Below are 20,937 nucleotides of genomic sequence, written 5' to 3' on the forward strand. Positions count from 1 at the left end.
ATCTCCTATTATCAGAGTCTGATAGCAACAATGGCTTAATCTACATATACAGAGATTTCTTACTTGGTTTTTTTATGAGAAACTTCTCTCATAACATCACTCTCCAGCTTACGCAGATTGCATGTTTGTCAGAGGTGATGCATTTAAACTGAGCCCAGTTTTACATAAAAAAAGAATAGCTTACCCCTACTAAACTTAGCATGAAATTTGAATGCTTCTGGGGGATTGGAAGCATACTCTGGTGATGTAAAAATGTGAGGTGTGCAGGGAGACATTGCCTTGAATTAGATTGCCTATTGCGCAGTTCTTTGAATTATGCATTACCCTGTGCCTATACAGCTATGTATAGCTCTGTCACCTCTTTCTCAATACAATGCTGGTGTTTCATGTTACTTAAAAGTTTCTTCAATATCTATTGTGGAGGAAGCATCTATACGATTTGCTGGACATCAGTAAAAATTTTGTGACAGCTTATTTTAAAGATCCTCTCTACACAGGTTTTAAGAAATATAAAATACTCTGCTTGAAATAATTTGTGTCTAATAGGGTTAAAATCCTTAAAATTATATCTGTTCCATGTCCCTCACTGAAAAATCCAGAATTATGAATATGCAAATATTTTTTTTCCTGCTGGAAATAAGATGCCTGTGTATGTGCACTGGAGGCTGCAAGTTTCCACATCATACTTGTTGAAGTTCCATACTAGACCATCATTGGCTGAAAACTAGTTGTGATATCACAAATCATGCCCACACAGTACCAGTCAAAAGTTTGGACACGCTTTCTCATTCAAGTGAATGGGACGGTGTGTCCAAACGTTGACTAGGGCTGTAGTCAATCAAAGAAAATCTTAGTCGACTGAAATCATTGTACCTACTCTTCAACAAATCAATTGTTCGATGGGGAAAAAAAACGGTCTTCACGTCAATATAGTAAACAAGCCAAGTTAGCCTTCTGAGCTAATGTATGCTAACTAGGCTACATCGTCAGCGGGTGGCAACAAGCGTTAAGGTGCTTTACTGCCAACTACCATGTTGGAGTGTGAACCAGAATTATCTACCCCAACAAACAAACAGCACTATCTTCTCGCTAAACTTTCAGGAGTTGGAAGCCCCAGATGCGGCGCCTGGGGTTGGCCCAGGTGGTACACCAGCAATTGTCCGACCAATGAGAATTTGGTGGGAAAAGAGCATATCGACCGACCAATCAACCAATTGACTGGGAGACTACAGCCCTAGAAAACAGCCTTTGAGTGAAGTAGCAATAAGCAAAACATGTCAAGAGAGACGTAACAGGAGCGCTGCTGATGTCCCCCATACCACCAGTGCTCATGGAAGAGAATAATATTCAAAAAGAAGCAGAAGAATTATGACCAAAAAAAATGCCATAAAATATCCAGGTCCAAGCAAGTTGGTATCTGGCTATAATTGCCCAAAATACGTATTGGTATCCAGATATCGATCCACTCCTCTAACTCTCTGAAGACAGCGAATATGTGCATTTCCCTCATTACAAAAATGTTGTTGCCATTTACAGATGTTGTTTTTGATGTTGTTGACTTTTTTTTAAACTGCCAGTGGATAATCAAAAAGTTTGTATTTTGAACATAATCTTAGGTTTTGCAGAATGATCTTACATTATTGCTCCATGTGGTTGTGAAAAAATGGAAGTTTTGGCCTGATGGAGGTGATAAAAGGTTTTTCCTCCCAGGGGAACTTAAAAATCAACCGCACATTTCATAGGAATATTATCATTAGATGTGAAGAAATTTTGTCAAGAACCAATGGGTTTGTCAATAGAAATTTATGACCTGATGGTGGTGCTATATGAAGGGTCACAAGGTGAACAACATCATTAGGAATTATTACCTGGAGAAAACAAAATTCATCTTAATTCATCAGGACATTAGTTGTGGAGATATTGTGCTCTGGGCCAAAGTGCCAAAATGCAGTGTTTTTCAGTGTATGTGTCATAATTACAGTATTATAGCAGGATAACATCACTGATGGAAATTAGTTAGTGGCTCTGCAACTAAACGTATGGGTATTTGGTATTGGCTCAAATGGAAATTACAGAATTATTTTCCTGAGAAACACTCACTAAAGCTGCAGTGTGAGTCCGATCTCACAGGCCTCCCAAAACACCTCTCCAGCCTGTGCTGTCTGGGCATACAGTGCTATCTTTGACATAGTGCACCAGCAGTGTTTCAGGATATTAACTGTTCTGTGCCTATCGTAACCAGTTTAAGTGTTATGTTACCAGCTGTTGAATAAGTCTTCCTCCACCTCTCACAGCTCCGGTCATGTACCAGGTACATTTGTGGTCAAGAAAGGCTTTACAATGCTATTCTGCACCACTTGGACAAGCATGGAAACTTAATAAAGAAGTTGGAAGCGCCACAAAAAAAAAAAAAAGACTTCCTGATATTATATTAATGTCACCGTCTGGCTTTTTGTGAATACTCTAGAGGTCATTACCCAAGCTCTAATATTCAGAGCAATCAGTTCCCATCTTCTACTGTAGGTTGAGAACTAATCTGTACCTTATCATGCCTGATTTACTAATTTCTCTGTAATTGCATACATTTCACACTTACAATGTGTCTCACGTCTTTCATTTTCCAACACTCTTTTTTATAAGCTCATTCTATTGCCACAAGATGAATCTGCTTAATATTGGTTGCTTTTGATTTCACTGATCTGGGAGAATGTTTCTTAACCTATTATCCTGTTGCAGGCTGTAAGATAATTATGAAGTAGGACAAAAATATACTTCTAATATTTAAATTTAATGTCAAAATTAGGTTATTCTGTAGTTGATGCTTAAACACCCCTGCAGCCTCCTTTGTACAGACCAGGGGTGTGCCCGAATACAAATACATTATTTGGCAAAGCGCAAATAGTGTTTTTTTTACGAACATTTATTTTGCAAAAATATTTTAAAAATTATTTGTTTTCGTGAATAAAAAAAAATCCATGTCAAATACCAGTGTGCAGGTCGGTTACATCACTATCTCAATCTCTGTCCTCTGCTCCACTGTTACATCTATCAGCAGGTCTCGACAAGGGGAGTCACATCCACCTGTTACATGACGCACATTTCCTTATTTGGACATCACTCCTGGAGGTGGGGGTGTTCCCCAGATAAAGCTGAGCTACTGACACAAAGTTAGGTTGTAAAAAATAGGCAATAAATAAAAGTAAGAATCACCTTTGAAGTTCTTCCCTACACATTACACAGTGTGCTCTCTCTGTGTTATGAGTGTATAAATAGGTAGAGGTCTGTCTGCATGTTGGTGATGTAATTGGTTTTAGCTCAATTGTCAGCACAGTCAGCAGACTTGGGTTCAAGACCCGGCATGGGGACCTCCTCCATAAGATAGTTTATTCATAAACATTTAAAGACTTTAATATCCTAAAATTAAAAGTGTAATAAAACCAAAAACTGGATTTTTGCACCTCGAATACAAATACAAATATGTATTCGCTGCCTCAACAAATATATACAAATACAAATACTGGGCTCTCTGCACATCCCTCGTACAGACATTCATGTTCCCCATCAGGATGAATTCTAATCACTTTGGTTAACCTTTCACTTTTCATTTGACACCATCATCAGGCCAAAACAGAATTTTGTCCAACACTTTGGTTCATGATGAAAATAGGCTGCAATAAAAATAATTCCCATCAGCCACAGCTGTACTTTTTGTCTAGTTAATCAGAAAATTTTAGCATTTTAACACGCTAAACTAAGATGGTAAACATTATACCGTCTTAACATCAACATGTTAGCATTGTCGTCATGAGCATGTTAGCATGCAGATGTTAGCTTTTATAGCTCAAAGAACATTTAATCATCCAAAAAACTGTCAAAGCTACTATTGGACAGTTCTAAGCAGTGATGTGTCTAGACTTCCAAAGGGAAATATGCTTTTTATCCAGCAGTTTAGGCAAATTCCCATTAATAAAGAGAACTTACTGATATCAGATACCAGTGAATCTGACTGGTTCTGGTTGTCTCAGCTTTAAAGAATAAGAACATTTAGTGTGTGACAAAGAAATGAGAGTTAAGTCTGTTATTTTTCTTTTCTTTTCCTTTCTTGGAAGCTTCAATGATACTTTGCAGAGCCACGCACAAGAAGCACACCGTGTTAATGGCTGCCTTAATGGAGTAACTGAGACTTCTGTTGTGTCATTCACAACAAAGAGCCCGAACTACATGATACCAACTGATTAAACCTCTGCATGGACACATAATCCTAACCTCACTGGGCAAATAAATAAATAAGTGAGCAAATAAAAGCAAGTTGACAAAAGCAAATGAAGGCATTTTTCCAGACAACTGTTCAATATAAATCAGGCTCTATATCCTATTACCACCTAAATAGCTGTTGAAGACACGTCTCGCATCAAATCATTCTTCCCCATGCCGTGGTGTCGTGACAGACGGTTCAAATTGATATGTTTTGTCTGCCTGTGGTTTTGCCCTTCTAAACACTTAAAGCAGCATAAACCTGCTTCTGCTGCTGACTAATTGGCTGTTTTACCAACAAGCCGGTGTCTAAGTTTAAAGTCTGCTGTGTTGTCTTTCCTTTGTCGTCCTACAGAGAGCAGTGTCCTGCAGAGTCCTGTCTTCACCAAGCAGCCTGGCAGCATTGTGTATCCTGTGGAGACTCTGGAGAAGAACAGGGAGGTGGTGTTCAGCTGTGAAGCCCAGGGAAGCCCACCTCCAATCTACCGGTGAGTATGTGACTGCAGTCCTTCATCTGTCCTCCTCTGCAGATTGTTCTTTCCCATCAATGCTGCTGGCTTTTATACTACTGACAATCCAAACATCCTTCAATTCGTGACAACCTGTCACTGGAAAATGTCTCCATCTGGTTTTCAACAATCCCTATTTTCAGATTGGCGACTCTGAATGCCAATAAGAGGTAACTGTTTCAAAACTTCAATACCCATAAATCCTGCAACATGATGAAGCATGCTCGTTTTATTTTCATATATGTATATATTAAAAAAAATCCCCCTCAATAGCAGCCACACCGTAACACTGAAATGATGTTCCTTCATTACAATGAGCACACATGCTATATTTTATTTTTATTCCATTCCACATATACCATCCCCTTGCCATAAATAGCACACCAGATGTGTATTAATCCACAGCTGAAAGTTGTCCCCAACCAATACACTAGAGACAGGACTTGTACTTAAGAGTATACTGTATATCTGTAACCAGTTTCTAAAAATGTACATCTTCAGAAGGAATGACTGGGTCTGGGACTAAGAACCACAAACATTATTTTGTTCTTTGCATTGGATTTGTTGACAACAACAAAACAATAGATTGTTGTCTGCACATACAGGGTTACAGTGCAAACAGGAACCTCTAGCAGCTGATACGGTCAACACTTAAAAAATCTCTGGAACACTGACGCTGTCCTATCTATAGAAAACACATGTGGACACCATTAAATAACCTGAACAATTTCAAATTGTGAAGTCTTTTATCCCATAAAGTTTGAGATACTTCTTGCTAATTTAGCCCCATGTCATGCCATGTTAACAGAATTTTTTTTTTAAATAAAAAAAAACACCTTAGAGCTCTATTTCACGCAAAGGTAGAAATGAAAATTAGAATGGCTAAATGAAGTGTCAAAGGGGCTCTAAGTCTTTACGGGTGTTTAATGAGTGTAATTCTCAATAGCATAGTAAGAATATGCAATACAGTAATTACAGAACTATGGATTTGTAGCTTTATCATGTGATGGAAACTCACTCACAAACTAAAATGTAACCTATCAACCATACAACACAGGATCACATATTGTTCTCTAGATCTCAGTTTAATCCATACATGCTACATGACACTTCTGCTCTAAAACTAGAAACCAGCTAATTTGTAATCTGACAAAGCCTGAAGCTGCCCCTATGACAATGAATTACACTCAATTTTCATGGACTCAAAATGTGCTCTATATTATTGTAGTCGTAACAGTTACGAAGAAGAGAAAATGTCCACATCCTGTAATATCGCACTGGGTATTGTCATTGTGTTGTCAGATTCAGTCTTCCATTCATCCAGAATGAAACCGCTCCAGGATTTGTCTCTTGATGCAGCAACAAGAGTCTTGGCTCTGTTGTTTCTAGCTTTAGAAAAGACTTGTTCATCCTCACAAATCAAGGCTGAGCTGATCAGGATCATAGGAATGTATTACATGAATTCTATTTTGTGGTGGATTTTCCCTTCAAACCTTCTGCTGGAAACGTGTCTCGTATATCTGTAGCCTAGGAATGCATGTTAAGCTCTGCATGCACCCAGCTCAAACATCTTTTTCTGCTGCAGAGTTCAAAGAGCAGCTGTTTTTACCCCATCTTTATTTCCACCTCGCATGGACCATTAGTCTATTGAAAGAGTGGGGTGTTGTGTTGCAGCATCTCTGGCAAGTAAAAGTTCAAATCAATCATGTTTGCTCACCAAAATTGCAGGGGTGAGATTTGGAGGGATTGGTGCATTTAATACTTGGGATTGAGGCATCTTAGAGGATGACCTAATCAGCTGTTTCCTGTCAAGGTCGCTGTGTGGTCCTGTCAGAGCTGCTGCCGCCCTCTAAAGATGTGTTGCAATGAGCAGACAACAGCTAAATCATGTTCAAAGTTCATTAATTGCATGTCACACAGCAGTAAATCGTAACTGTTTGAGCTGCATTGTTTATATTAAACGCCACCAGCAAAGGTATGTGCTCAGTATTGTCTGCACTAACCCCGAATAAAGAGAAATAAAAGAGTATTGAGATTTTTTTATTTCAAAATGCACCTTTGCAGTAAATATCCTTAGTTTAGGGGTGTAATGCAAAGCAACTATCTGTATTTGTATATATCATATACTGTAAGCAAACATTAGTAGATACAGAATATATAACTTAATAACTTTTTATACATACAATTTTTTCCATTATGAAGCATATTAGTCCATTTTTAATCAAATCCCCATATTAACTCCAATGAATAGTGGAAATACAACACAACACAGTGGGACAATACAAGTCAGAAAAGCATGATTTTGCTTTTCTTAAAAAACTGGTGTTTGCCTATATGATGAGAGGAAGCCAAGATGGTGTTGGCCTAAAGGTTAGAGAAGCAAGGTTGTGACCGGAGGGTTCAGTTCCCCAGACTGGCAAGATAAATCTGAGTGGGAAGAGTGAAGAAGCAGCGCACCACTGAGGTGCCCTTGAGCAAGGCCCTTAATCCCAACCGCTCCAGTGGAGCTGCTCAGTGGCCGGCAGATCAGACTGTGGTTGTACTGGGCAGCTTCCAGGTATGAATGTGTAACTGTGTGAATGTGATCAGGGTGTTCCTGAAAAAGAGAACATTGCTCTCAGAGAAACTCCCCTGAATAGATAAAGTTTTTTTTTGGGGGGGGGGGGGGTTTATACATAAGATGCTGTTCATATCTAAATAATGTATCCGTATTTATTTACAACCCTATATATTTTTAAAATTAAATAAATGCACATTAAATATCTGAGTTGATGCATTTACAAAGTAGTAATACAAAGTAGTATTTTTTATTTAACAAATTAAAGCACCCGGGTTAAGAAAAGGAACGGAACGCATAACATTCACAGCTTCATAAGCCAGATGGTGTGGTATTATGCCACTGTGTACACGGCCTGTTGTTACATGATTGCATAAAGCATGTGCCTAACAAATGGAACTGCTGTTGTGACCTGCTTGCCAGCATAAATCATTGTAAATAGAATTATTAAATAATCTAGTTTACATGTGTTTGATGTAATCTGTTGCTCCCTGCTTCCCACAGAGGAGGATATGTGGTGACATGATCTCAGGATCCTAAATTCCCCTCATGCTGCTTTCTATCACTGTTTCCACACAGGTCTCAATTTATCTGGTGTTAGATTGTGCTCAAATTTCACCAAAATTGGAATATCCGTCAGTTAGCGGCTTTTAAGTTGTTATCTAATTGGCTTAAAACGACAAGAGTTGTCAACAGGCATTGTCACAAAAGAATAATGGCAGCTTTGGGTGGGCAATTATCTTCAACTACCACTATGTTTAACTACCACACACATACACAGTACGTTTAGCGATTCACAATATCTTCATTCAGCTGAGTAAATTCTTTATCCTTTTCAACATGGAACATGATTACTCACTCTAATACATCCAAAACATCCACCAGGCTCAATTATCTTTCTGTTTTAGAAAGACACAGATAAAGCATCAAATCAACAACTGTCAGAGAAAATCTTTTGCAAATTTCGGTTTTCATGCTGTCGCCCAATTAAAAGGTTTCTCTCTCTCTCTCCGAGCAATTGCAGCTGTGAAAAGGCTGCTTTCATATTTGATAGAATCCTTTTTCAGAAACAAAGGAAGCCACTATCTGAGCCTGTTAGAGAGGTTTGGAGCATCATGTCCTCTTCCACTGTCCGCTTTTCCTTTTCATCCAAGTCTAAGGTGTTACTTAGCTGTAAAATATTTATGTTGATTTTTTGTTTGTTCCACTTTGGCTGCAAATTAATCGCTGCTGTAGTCCTATGAGATCGCAGCCACCCCCCTTGGGCGTTTCAATGTTGTGTGTAGTAATAAGGCTCTTGAGAATGTGCACATACTTATGACTGAACTGAAGAAGGGCCATGAAAAACCATTGTGCTACACATTTTGTCTATTAAAAGAAAGTCTGTAGAGGCCCTTTGTGAGTACTGTAATGCCTGACCCACAAATATTCTGCCGTTTGTAAGACACTTCAGTATGTGGGGAGATGGGTAAGCCACACAGTCTGACATTGTTTTTCATGTAATCAGCTCCTACTTGTGTGCTTGTATTATATGATGATACTGCACCAACTCCCGTGGCCACAGCAGTGAACATATTTGACAATAGTTAGATTTTCTGCAACAAACTAAGCAAATTGCTCTATTCTATAGTGTATATTATAATATAAGAGATGTAATATAGCAAGAAAATACCACTATGATAACACAACACCACTGTCAGTGTTTTCCCAGAAAGGTGCTTATGCCTCAAAGGCACCAAATTGGCACAACAAGGGGAATTTAAGATAGAAGTGCATGAAAAAGCTTTGTACAACTTCTGTCTACTGTACAAAAGGGCTTTAGTAAAGCCCCCTTTTTTCACATCAAAGCTACTTTCTTTTCCAAATGAAACAATACAATGTTTTCCCAGCTGAACCTGAAATCATTCTGAGAAAATTGAAAAATCAAAGCGGAGGGAAATCTAGAACTTCTCCTTGAAGAAATAATCAACCACTAAATCACCTTGGGCCTATAATCAAATCTTCATTGTCCATTTTCCAATAAGGTATTAAATGCTCCTTTCATGCTTGTTTATCTGCACAGAACCTTTCATTGCTTTTTAATGGTAATACCACACTGATAACAAATAGATGCATCTGAGCCTTTTGTTTGTTTGTTTGGGTTTATTTTGTTTTTTTGATGAAGTTATGGCTTCAAACCATTTTTTCTGAAATGACTTATTTCCCTCCCACCTGAGTCTCTTCTAATAACGTGCATCCGTGTGGAGACATTGGAGAATCTGCTGCCATTTCAAGTGAATTATACCCTTCGTTGATCACCCCTAACACCAACGATAATCATGTGGACCGCTGTAGAATGCACAAGTGTGAAGGCAAGGTTGCAGGCATTTGTTTTAATTGTCGCACCATAATGATTAAGCAGCATTTTTGTGTGGTTTGACTGGGGTCTGGGAAGATGAATGGCCTGCAATGCTATCTATTCTCAGGGAGTCAAGTCCTTGGCACCATAGTGCTTCACTGCTGCTTAGATTAACACTAAGCTGGAGGGCATGATTTCTGAGCCCTCTTCACCTTTTTATTTCTTTCCTGTTGAAAAACAATCAAATGTACATGTCACGATCTTCCCCTTGTAGTCTGGAATGCTTCCATCGCCACAGTCTACACTGAACATTGTTTAATTTGCTCATTTACATGTTAATTTTTCTCTTTCTTTTTTTTGTAGGTGGAAACTGAATGGCACAGAAATCAGTCCCAAATCTGGATCTCACTACAGCCTTTCTGGAGGCAACCTCAGAATCAGCCATCTGAACAAAGACCACGATGCTGGAACGTATCAGTGCCTCGCCTCCAACTCTTTTGGGACCATCGTCAGCCGAGAGGCCAGTCTAACCTTTGCATGTGAGTCTGTTCTGTTAGTCTCTCTCTGGGCAAATTTTAGTGGCTTCTGAGTTTCCACTGGAAAAGAGATGCAGCAGGGGAAAAAAAGACACCAGTGGCACTCCAGGATAGTATCATAGGTTCTGCTTGAAAACATGATCAACATGGAAACATCTCTGGGGAGCTATTACTCTCCCTGTGTGTGCTGAGTGGAGTTTATTCCAAGTCATTGCTGCAGATCAAACATAAACCTACAAAAAGTCGAAGTGAAGTGAAACTCAAACTAGAGCCTTTTTATGGTAAATAATTCAACTGCTATTAGTGATGGTCCCTTATATCACAGAAAAAGTGGTAGAAGAAGAATTCGGTTTCTATTTATAGCATTATTTCAATATATAAATACTCAATTTCAAATCAAGGTCCTGCATCAAAAAATACTTATAGCTGCACTAAGCAGCAGCAGCAGGCAGCTGTTTTCAGAAATATAGTAATCTCATAAACCCACTGTACACTACCTGCCCAGCACCAAGTAGCAGACAGATACTAGCTAGTTGCTAGTGAATACTGTGAAACATTTTAGCAGCTAAAGGGCCAGATATTCCCCTCAGGACTTGGTGGAGACCAAAACAGAGCCAAAAGATGAGTTGATACTGAACTTGTATTTGTCAGGTGGACAGAAACATGACTTTAAATGAATGATAATGTTGCTCCCTGTCTGCTGGTTATGCAAATAAGTAACTGTTTGCTAACATATTCAGCATATAAACTGTAAATGTCAGTGCTGTGTTTTCTGGTTGATGAATGTCCTGAAGTGACCAGAAACACAACACAAATACTGCAGCTTTTAAGTACTTAAGTATTCACAACAAAATGTACTTCTGTGTCAAAAGTAAAAGTTTCATCATAAAGAAAAACCTCTTTACATTTTTATATTAGCCTACACTTGTAGCTAATGCAAGATGGAGGTAATTTGAACTACTTTATACTGTGTACTGTTGGGTAGTTTAATCTATAATGCATCATATGAGCTGATGAGCTGATCGTATGTTTGTGTAAAATATTAATATATAATGATAAATGATGAATTACAATAAATAAATTTGAGATACTTGATAAAGTACAAGTATCTCAAAATAATCTTCTAATTTATTTTCACTAGCTAATACATAAAAAAAGGTTTGTTGGTATTTAGCATCTATGGGTTGCTTGCTATTTGAGCCTGCTAGATGGCTAGAGCTAGATAATATTCTAACTGACCTGTAGTAAGTAAACTAAAAAATGTTTAAATTTTAAATGTATGTTTCATCACTGCAAAGAACAAAAGAGAACCTAACCAAAACTCCAAGATGCAAAGTCAGCACTGTCACTTTTGCAGATTGTTTTATTAATGACTTTTTTTTCAACCGATATCTGTACATCATGATGATAGATTGTTTGGTGGGTCTTGATGAGTCTAACTGACAGCCTCTGGACTTCATATTCCTAAAGCAAGAGGAAGTCAATAAGTGCCTGCTGTATGTGCCAGTTATCGGACAAGCATAAATGATGACATTAACAGCTAGTGAGTGATCGCCTGCTCAGATTAGATTCTGAGGTTTAGCGTTTGGGGACAAGGCCACCAATATGTCTCAGGCCATTTGTTTGCTCCCCTGCACCAGTGGAAAGTCAATCCACAATCTGATTCTGCTGGTGGATTTCCACCATGATAGGATGACAGTTCCATCAATTGTTTGGCTCTGACCTTACCAGCCTTCAGTTGTTGTCACAGAGTCAGGGCGCACATGTATGACCGAGTGTCATCTATCTTCTTTATTACTCGTGGTATAGCTTAATTAACTCCACAGCGTGATTGAATGGTGAAGGTTCAAGCGAATAATTTAAAGGGCAGCTGGTATTACTGGAAAGTGTCATGTCATTATTTATAGAAATTTACTAAAATACTTTTTTTCCTCTTCTTTAGAGATATTCTGCTCCTCTAATGCAGAGTACTAGCCAAATACACACCTGCGCACTTCAGGTGCAAATGGCGTTTCAGCACCTATCCTATTCATCTCCAGTAAAGATCGTGACCTTTTTGCGGTAATTAGTTTTACACGTAATCTGACTGTGATTTTGACACAAGACAGACTTTGAGACTTACTCACACCTTTAATAAGCCCAGTGGTAATTACAGCTGTCAGAGCCAAAATGGAAGTAATCATTTGAATCTATAAAAAAAAGCACATGTACTACACCCAAATGAAAGGTTAAAAGTCACAAGATTTTCAAATCGTTGATCTGCTTTTGCACCATCATATAAGCATGTTAAATCTGGTGTATTTCCAGTTGAATCAGGTGAGATATGATGCAGGGAGGAAGCATCTGAGAGCGTAAACTGAGAGAAAGTGAGGAACTTAAAGGAACTTATATTTGATTGACACATGGAGGGAGGGTTGGAGTGTTCAAATATGTGGTAGTACTGCTTTATTTGGGGGAATTTTTGCATACACTTGATCCCCAAAATATTGTGTTTTTAATATTAAATACACTGGATATAGACATACTTATTGTCAACAAATCCCATGAAAAGACCAAAGCAAATGAATTGATTCTACTATCAAGTATTGCCTGCATCTCCAAAGCCTGATACATCTTCTTCCTCTGTGCCAAGGAGTTTCATTGTTGTCCAAAAACTGTTAACACACATAAATGAGTCACACCATCGCACTGTGTGACAAGTTTTTTCACTACCAAGAACATAAACACTGTAGTTTATTTTGACTCAATTTGACACATAGCATCCTGCTGCCAGAAATACTCACTCATGTGCCAAATCCGTGACTGAAAATATTCCTCAGCAAATTTACTCCTGTTTGAATAATGTTTGCTAAAAAAAAATGCAATGAGTTTATAGTTTTGAAGTGCAACTGTGTTTTCATCAACATGCAACCCCAAAGCCTACCACAAGACAAAGAAAAAAAAAAAGCATATAGACATATGAAAGTAACCAACTAATTTTGAAATACAGCCCATCCTCACAAGACAAACGACAGTATAGGTCTAAAATTCTGGCTGGCAAAAATGACCTATAATTACGTTCATGCCATCTAGTGGCTGTAGTAATTATGACCTGGCGAAGTGACGCAGTTCAGATGACATCGGTATAAGGTGATTTGATAAGATGACTTTTGCCTCATTAGGAGGAGGCTGGTTGGTTGGGTCGTTGGTGGAGTCGGGACATTTTTTTAAAATACGTATCTTTGTGGTGTTTACTGTTGCCATGATGATGAAGGTTGCGTAACTTTAAGGAAGTATAAACCACATTTCAAGTGATCATTTTAACCCAAACCATGATCTTTTCCTAACCATAACTAAGTGTTTTTTATGCCTAGACCCAACCAGCCCCCAACCATAGTGTTATTACACCATAATATCATTGTTTTTTAAGTTATTTGTAACATTTTTGGAAAGCAGCATATTAGGCTCCTATGGGTGGTTCAGGAGTGCATTACTACAGCCGCTAGATAGTGTAAATGTAACTATGGGGCTATTTTTTCTGTGGTGACTTAATCAAAATTCAGGGCCAAATGTTTGTGACAGAAATAGTCAGTGTTGGAGACACACTATATAACAGATGTGAACTAAACAAATTTTATTTGCCAATATTTAATGGACAATATAAGGAATCCTGTTAAAAAATAAACTTTTAGGTATTTTTCAGATACCTTAAATTTAGGCTGCCATCCATTTTTAATGTACACAATGTGTTATGAATAGTGGGTCAACTCAGCACAAGTTATAGAGCAAAAACTTCTTCTAAAAGGATTTTTGTGTCACAATGCAGTGATGCAGGAGAAAGCATTGCTCCTATAAGAAGTGACTGTACCAGCTGACAGTGACTGGACCCCATGAACCTGACTACATGACTACTACATTCTAACTACATGACTGGCAGGCAGTATCCTGGCATAAGACCAGGAGCACTTCATGTTGCAGATTAATTTTTAGGGGTCAGGACCCCACATGGAGTAACTTCATATCGTCATATTGTGACATATTTAATATATATTTTCAATAAAACAATAAACATATATATATATCCATTTTCTCTACAATCTATGGATAAGCTTATCTATTTATTTATTTATTTATTAGGCGTAACACTACATTTTTTTCAGCCTCGTTTCCACAAGCAGCAGGGGGCTGTTTTAAGCAAAAAAAGGTCACTGAACACTTCCACCGAACAAGGAGACAAAATTAGCTTGCTGATGAACATAACAAAGCATTTAGCTGCTCAAGACCCATATATTTTTTCTGTAGTCGGTGGAGACCAAAACAGAGCTAGAATAAGAGTGAATATTGGATGTACATTCATCAGCTGGACAGAAACCTGACTCTAAATGGAAGCTAATGTCACTACATGTCTGCTGGATGTGTAAATAAGCAACTGTTTGATAACACATAAGTCATATCAACTTTATATAAAGCTAAAATATGGTAAACATGTGAATGATATTCAGCTTATTGTTGAGCTTGTAAAGTTCTGCTCCCATTCATCCCATCAGATGAATGTAGCTTAAATTCTGCACAGAACTTTCATTTTATTGTAGCGCTTATGTATTTTGTGAAGCTTTTGAGTGTTCACTTCAGTCCACCATATTATAAACATGACATACATATTCCACTGACTAACTTTCAGCCACACCTCACGGTCTTCGTTAGTGAAAGGACTGTTCAGTGCACATTGGTGCATAAACAGCAAAATAGACAGCAGAAGCGTGGTAGGGTTTGGGTTATCAGTCACCCTTGTGTGTTCATCAGCTGCCAATCACCAAACATCTAAATCCAGAACCGGTACCAGATAAGGAAATAAGTAAAGATTTATTTATTTAGCACTTTTCAAAGCAAAAGTTACAAAGTGCTTCACATTAAAATTAATAAGCAAACATGAAAGTGACAACAAGATTCATATTTACAGAAGAGAAAATAAAATAGTTACAATACAGAAATAATATCAACAAAAACAACAAAACATCATGCAATGACAGCAAATTCTCTTCATCTTAAGTCAAGTTCTGGGGAACATCCAGTATACACAAGTTAGCTGATCTGAAAGACTTTAAATTACTATAAAGGACACAACAATTCAGAAATGTACTTAAGGGCTTCACCATGTACAGTCTGCATTGTGAACAATCTACACACGAGTTACCTTGGCCTTGGCTGAAGCAAGAGTATAATGAATTACAATAGTGTAATTGTGAGGATACAAAAGCATGGATTCATTTCTCATTTTCAAAAGATAAAATATGTCTGATCTGAGATATTTGTAACTGAAAAAAACATGATTACACAAATTTCTTAATGTGAATAGAGCAATCTAAAGAAGAGTGAAAAGTGACACCTACATTTTTAAAGTACCACTTTACATTGAAGGTTAAAGAGCAGATGTTGATGCCAGTCAGCACTCCAAAAAAGCATTTTGTTCACTCACGCTCCCTCAAATAAGACTTATATTCTTCTTTTGTCAGTGCATGGCATATCTGTCACAATGGACAAGATTAAATAAAATGTTAACTGCAAATGATAACTACAAAAGAGATATAGAGATTTGATAATAAAAAGCCAAAATCATCTAAATTATCCCTCTGCATTGTCAAGAGATGACCAGAATAAAGCAGGAAATGATCAACTAATGACATTACTCACAAAGTACTAAGTTACAGATATTTACAAGCCTCTTTTTTTCTCTTTTTATTATTTAATTCAGCAGAGCATTTATTTAGTAAGCCTAAACATGCTATTTCCAGACATCAAGGAATGCATCCCTTTCAACTTTTTTAAAGGGTTTAGCAAACTTACTTAAATCATTAATGAATAGACTCATGCATTCATTGGAAAATGTCAGGCTTCGTTGTCATGAGGAAACTTAATAATTTATTATCTGTGCATGCAAAGACAGAGTTTTGAAAAATATTTGAGATCTTTTCAGGCACAAACAACCAAGTGCAAGAAGTTAAAAAGTATTTCAACATTTACCAAAACTGCAGACTAACACTTCTCAAGTGAATATGTGGATCTTGTAGAGTATAAAGGGTTAGTGATCTCAAACTGGAATAGACTTCTAGTTTCTCCCGAAAAAATATAATTAATTGTTCTGACTCACTGTGAGAGGCAAGTGATATTTAGTTTCGAATCAGTCTTAAAATTGATAATGAAATCCTGATAATGTGTCATTGGGATCAGGTGTTCTGTTGTCAGGAGAGCAGTGTTGTTCACTGAACATGCTCTGCCTTCTAATTTAGTCATTTAGCTCTGGATGTGAGGGATTTCTGCCTTTTCCTTAATTAAATAGGCATCAGTGGTGTCTTAATCTTGTTCCTTTTGAGTTATCTTTCTAAAATGCATTATTGGTGGTGTTGAAGTCACAATGTATTATCACGATAAAGGTGTAGTTTCAGTTTAGATCAGCATATAGAGCTAGTTTGAAAGCCTACCTTTCCATTTAAATATAAATACAAAATTTTATTTTGTATAGTAATACCAACCAGTGCTGAAACCAACCAACCAAACCACACCGGCTGTGTGCACTGCTTTCTGAACTTGTACATATTATATATTCTGTAGACAAGAGTAAACACACCGTACAACGAAACCCAGTTCTCCCGTAGAATGATATTCCTCAGTTAACATTTGTTAGTCTACATGCCCCACGACGTCTTCAAGGTTATTCTTTGAAATTGGCGGGACTCCAAATGCTTCAGCATTGCTCTCCGTGTCACAAACTTTTGATGGATGATGCTACTCCGTCCGCACGAGGGTTGTGGCTGTCTACCTCCTGAGGCAAGGATAACTGATGGGCAGTGGGCGCTCCCACTCAATACTCGCTGCCCTTGATTAGTATGTCTATTGATTCTATATCAGTGATTATGTAAAAGATGTACACCCATAATTCATACTGATGAACAGGCTGTATATTCGATAATGAAATTATAGTGTGGGCCTCTTACATGGGTGGCAGTGAGAGCGCTGTGCTTTGAATGTAGTGACAAGCTTATTCAGTGTTGGAAGTTTTCACGATACCAGTGCATGACCAGAGATGTCAAGGAGGTCCAGTTCTCAGCAAAAAAAAAAAAAATCTTGGAAATGGAGCTCACCTCAAAAAATGTTCTGCTTCGCGTGGGAGTTTATATTCAGTTACTTATAGAGTGTCTTCAGTGTTAGACATGTTCATATTTTGCTAAGCATATAGGGGTGAAAATTCTTTATGTCACCAGAGTAGGCTTTAAAGCCTTAAGGGGAAATATGAATACCTCATTTAAATGCAAATAAATCCTCTAGACTCCCCTCAGCTGTTGTGATAATGTGGAGTGAGTATATTGACTTAGTTAATGAGGTGTAAATAGCTAATGGGTGTACTCTAGCAGTTACTTTTTATCTGCAGTACACTATCAAGATATCACTCTTGAGGACCTGCAATATGGTGGCATAACATACTTAGGATTGACTGTTGACTGCTTTCTAAGATGTATAACCATCCAAACCTACAAATACTTGGGAAGTGTGTTTGACAGACACATTTTGTGAAGAATAAAGATCTTTTGGTGAAAAAGGTTCAGCAACACCTATAAACTGAGTAGATTCCTTCTGGGTAGATTTTAGAATACTGACGATGTTTTATACCCATTTTACTGAAAGTATCTCAATTTTCCATGCATTTGCTAGTTTATAACTCTAAAGGACAAGAACTGACCACAAATTCTTGTTAAAGGGAGACTCCACCATTTGCACATCAAAATCAAATTGACTAGTCATGAAAAGTACTACTCAGCTTGTAAAAACAGTTGAATAATTGTCAATCTTGGTGATGTCTTCAGGTTTATGTGGGCAAAAGCATTGCATACTGGAGGAATTTACTGTGCCAGGCTGGGAGGGCCGACTACAGATAGCAGTAGGTGTGCGTTTTTGAAGCTTGAGCCATACTAGTGACTAAAGGTCATGATCTGCTGCATTGACTTTGACTCATTTTTCAATCTGCATGTCATGAGACCCCCAACTTTATGAAAGTTACACATAAAATCTCTGGAGTAGCTCTTTAATCTCAATCCTAAAATTATTGGCAAAGTACAGGGATGCTTTGCACAGCTTATTACTTAGCAAATCCTCAAAAAGGCATTTGTGAAGATCACTTTTAGAGGCAAAACCATCTAGAATACATTTTAGATACCCTGTATGTAAAATATAAAGAAGTTAGGTTTCTTTTCAGAAGCCATACAACTAAAACAGCCATGGTGAAAGGGATGGTCAGTTTACTCTGTGTATAGGCTGACATAGGTTAGGTATGCAGTAGGTTGAACTTTTTGACTTTGCAGTATCTGACAGTGTTGGATTAGCATCTAGCCATTGTCTTTTAACTTTATTTTTAACCTTGGATTTCATTTTATTTGTATATGAACATATTAATTACATATTTTTTTATGTGTATGGTTAAATTGTTTGTTGTGATTTCATGATCATGCAGCTTGCATTGCATTCTCTCTTAAATTCAGTTTTAATAGTTGGTATTTTAAATTGAACTGAATTGAATTATTTACTGCATTGTTGTTTAGTGCATAACTTAGATTGTATCTTCTGTAACCTGAATTTAAGCAGTTGCCTTCCAAGATATGAAAAAGCAGCAGGAATTATTCTACGCATTGGATTACATCCTCTATCACACCGTAGAAACTGTGCATGCACACACACACACATAAACACAAACATACACATTGTAGCTACCATTCACTTGAGGACAAAGAGCATCCTTAAGGAGCTGCAGGTTGTAATGTATCTCATGGTCACGGTTGGACACGCTTGTTGTAGTAAGATAAGTTGTGTTGGCATTTGAAAAGCTCATATGTCTGGGATGTGATCATCAGCCTAATCTGGATCATTGTTTGTAATGCCAGCCCAGGTTTACAATAATTGATGCTAATGGATCTAGATGGGACATCACGTTTACTTGCTCTGAGGCTATTAATCATTGTTAGCAGCTTCCCTTTTGAAAATTACACTGACGCTTTTGTGTAGGCTCGGTGTAGAAAACATTAGTACAATTTCACAATTTTTTAATATGAATTTGAAAGGGCCTACACTCTGGTTCTTTTATGTGCCAAATTTAATGGATATGTTATTTGAGATCTCCCTTGCAGGCAAAACTGTGTGCTTTTATGCTTCCTTTTGAACTAAAAGTGAACATGTGCACAGCTGTGTCCTCAGAAGAGCATGCCTTTGGTCAAGCCCCCCACAATGTCCCTCCCTTGCATCTGAAGGCATTGGTATTGTAAATTATGCTTTTCACTGCTCTCCTCCAGCCCCTTTCACAACAATGCTTCTTTTGCTCTTTTTTGGCTGTTGAGAGTGGATGGAGAGGAGGGGAGTGTTGAATTTTACCACTATTGCAGCATGCTTTCAGCACAGCCGAGGCCACATCTATGGATGTGGACAGGGACAATCAGTGGCTTTAGTGAAGTAGACATCACCACTTCACAAATCACAACAGCTTTGATCTCAGCCAAAAATGATGCCAAAAATACTTTTTTTTGGAATAAATTCAGTACCTTAGATGTCTCTTGCTCTTGTCCACTTTGTTCTATAGGCTCATATTTTGGGGAGGCTTGGGTGCTTTTATCTAACCTTCTATCGTGCCTTCAGATGAAAGTAAGTGGTGGGGATGCTCAAAAAGAAAGCTTCTGTTGCCATTTTGTAGTGACCAGATTGTTCCCCACAAGCCAGTATTTTGTCCATCAGTTCAAGCTATGTTTGATTAAGAAAATACTGTCTTCTTACTTGTGCCTTTCACACCTCCTAAAGTGGAAAAGGGACTAACGTACAGCCAACAAAGGGTGCAGAGGCGAAGAAAAAGCCGAGCAGATATTTTAGTTACAAGCTTTCATCAGTGATCTCTGATGAGCAACACCAGCCAGAGATAAAGCCTACTGACAACAGGGAAGTCAATTAGCCTTGCTACAACATTAATCACCTTTGAGTGACAGTTAAGAGATAACCAGACAGCCAGTGTTCCTTTAAAAAGCTACTGAAAAGCAAAATATGACAGTAAAAATAAATCGCCTAATTTAAGCAGGACGGCCAGATTGAATTCTATGCACATCATAAACCTGTGAAGAAGCATCTTAAATTCTCTTCAGACATCTTCGCTCTGTATCTTAAGTCTTATCTTTTTATGCACTTTTACAATCTGGTCACCGCCCCGGTAGTGTTGGACGACTTTTTCACAGCCCAGGAAATATAATTTGGAGGGACAGTGATTTGCAGAGTAAAAATGGCTGCAGACAGCGAATTTGTCATCCCATCTATGGACTGCACTCAGATACTCAATTATTCTGGTGCAGAGACGGGTGTGTTGTTTTTCCAGTAAGGAGCAGGGACAAACAAGTACATAAATCAAATGAGTGGATTTACATGTTATCAGCAGTTTAATCCTGCACTTCTTTCACCCACTTTGACTGTGTGTAAATAATTCACATTTGAGATGCTGGACATAAGAAACAGACCTCCTACGAGTTGAATTACTTAGTATAATGGAGGTAGGAAGGCATTATGGCAGCATGTGCTTACCTGTTAAACAGATTGGAGTCTTTGAATGATAAATAAGAGGTTAGCAACACACTGTCAGAGTGTAGTGGTTCATCTTTGACTACTAAAGAAACATCTGTTTGCTTTCATATGACTACTCATATTCATATGACTACAGGCATCTCATTATGTAGATTAGAACTACAT

General features: G+C 37.9%; 1 protein-coding gene across 5 annotated transcripts in view; it reads left to right on the top strand.

The window, feature by feature from the left end:
- The window catches only part of cntn4 (contactin 4), a 205,124-nt gene that overhangs the window by 95,544 nt on the left and 88,643 nt on the right, over positions 1-20,937 (top strand). For all 5 annotated transcript variants that reach the window (XM_044348917.1, XM_044348922.1, XM_044348920.1 and 2 more), the window contains 2 exons: positions 4,610-4,742; positions 10,022-10,197. In XM_044348917.1, coding sequence (XP_044204852.1) covers positions 4,610-4,742; positions 10,022-10,197 — 309 coding nt within the window. The remainder of the gene's footprint in view (positions 1-4,609; positions 4,743-10,021; positions 10,198-20,937) is intronic.

The sequence above is a fragment of the Thunnus albacares genome, chromosome 4 (assembly GCF_914725855.1).
Source record: "Thunnus albacares chromosome 4, fThuAlb1.1, whole genome shotgun sequence".
Taxonomy (NCBI): Eukaryota; Metazoa; Chordata; class Actinopteri; order Scombriformes; family Scombridae; genus Thunnus; species Thunnus albacares.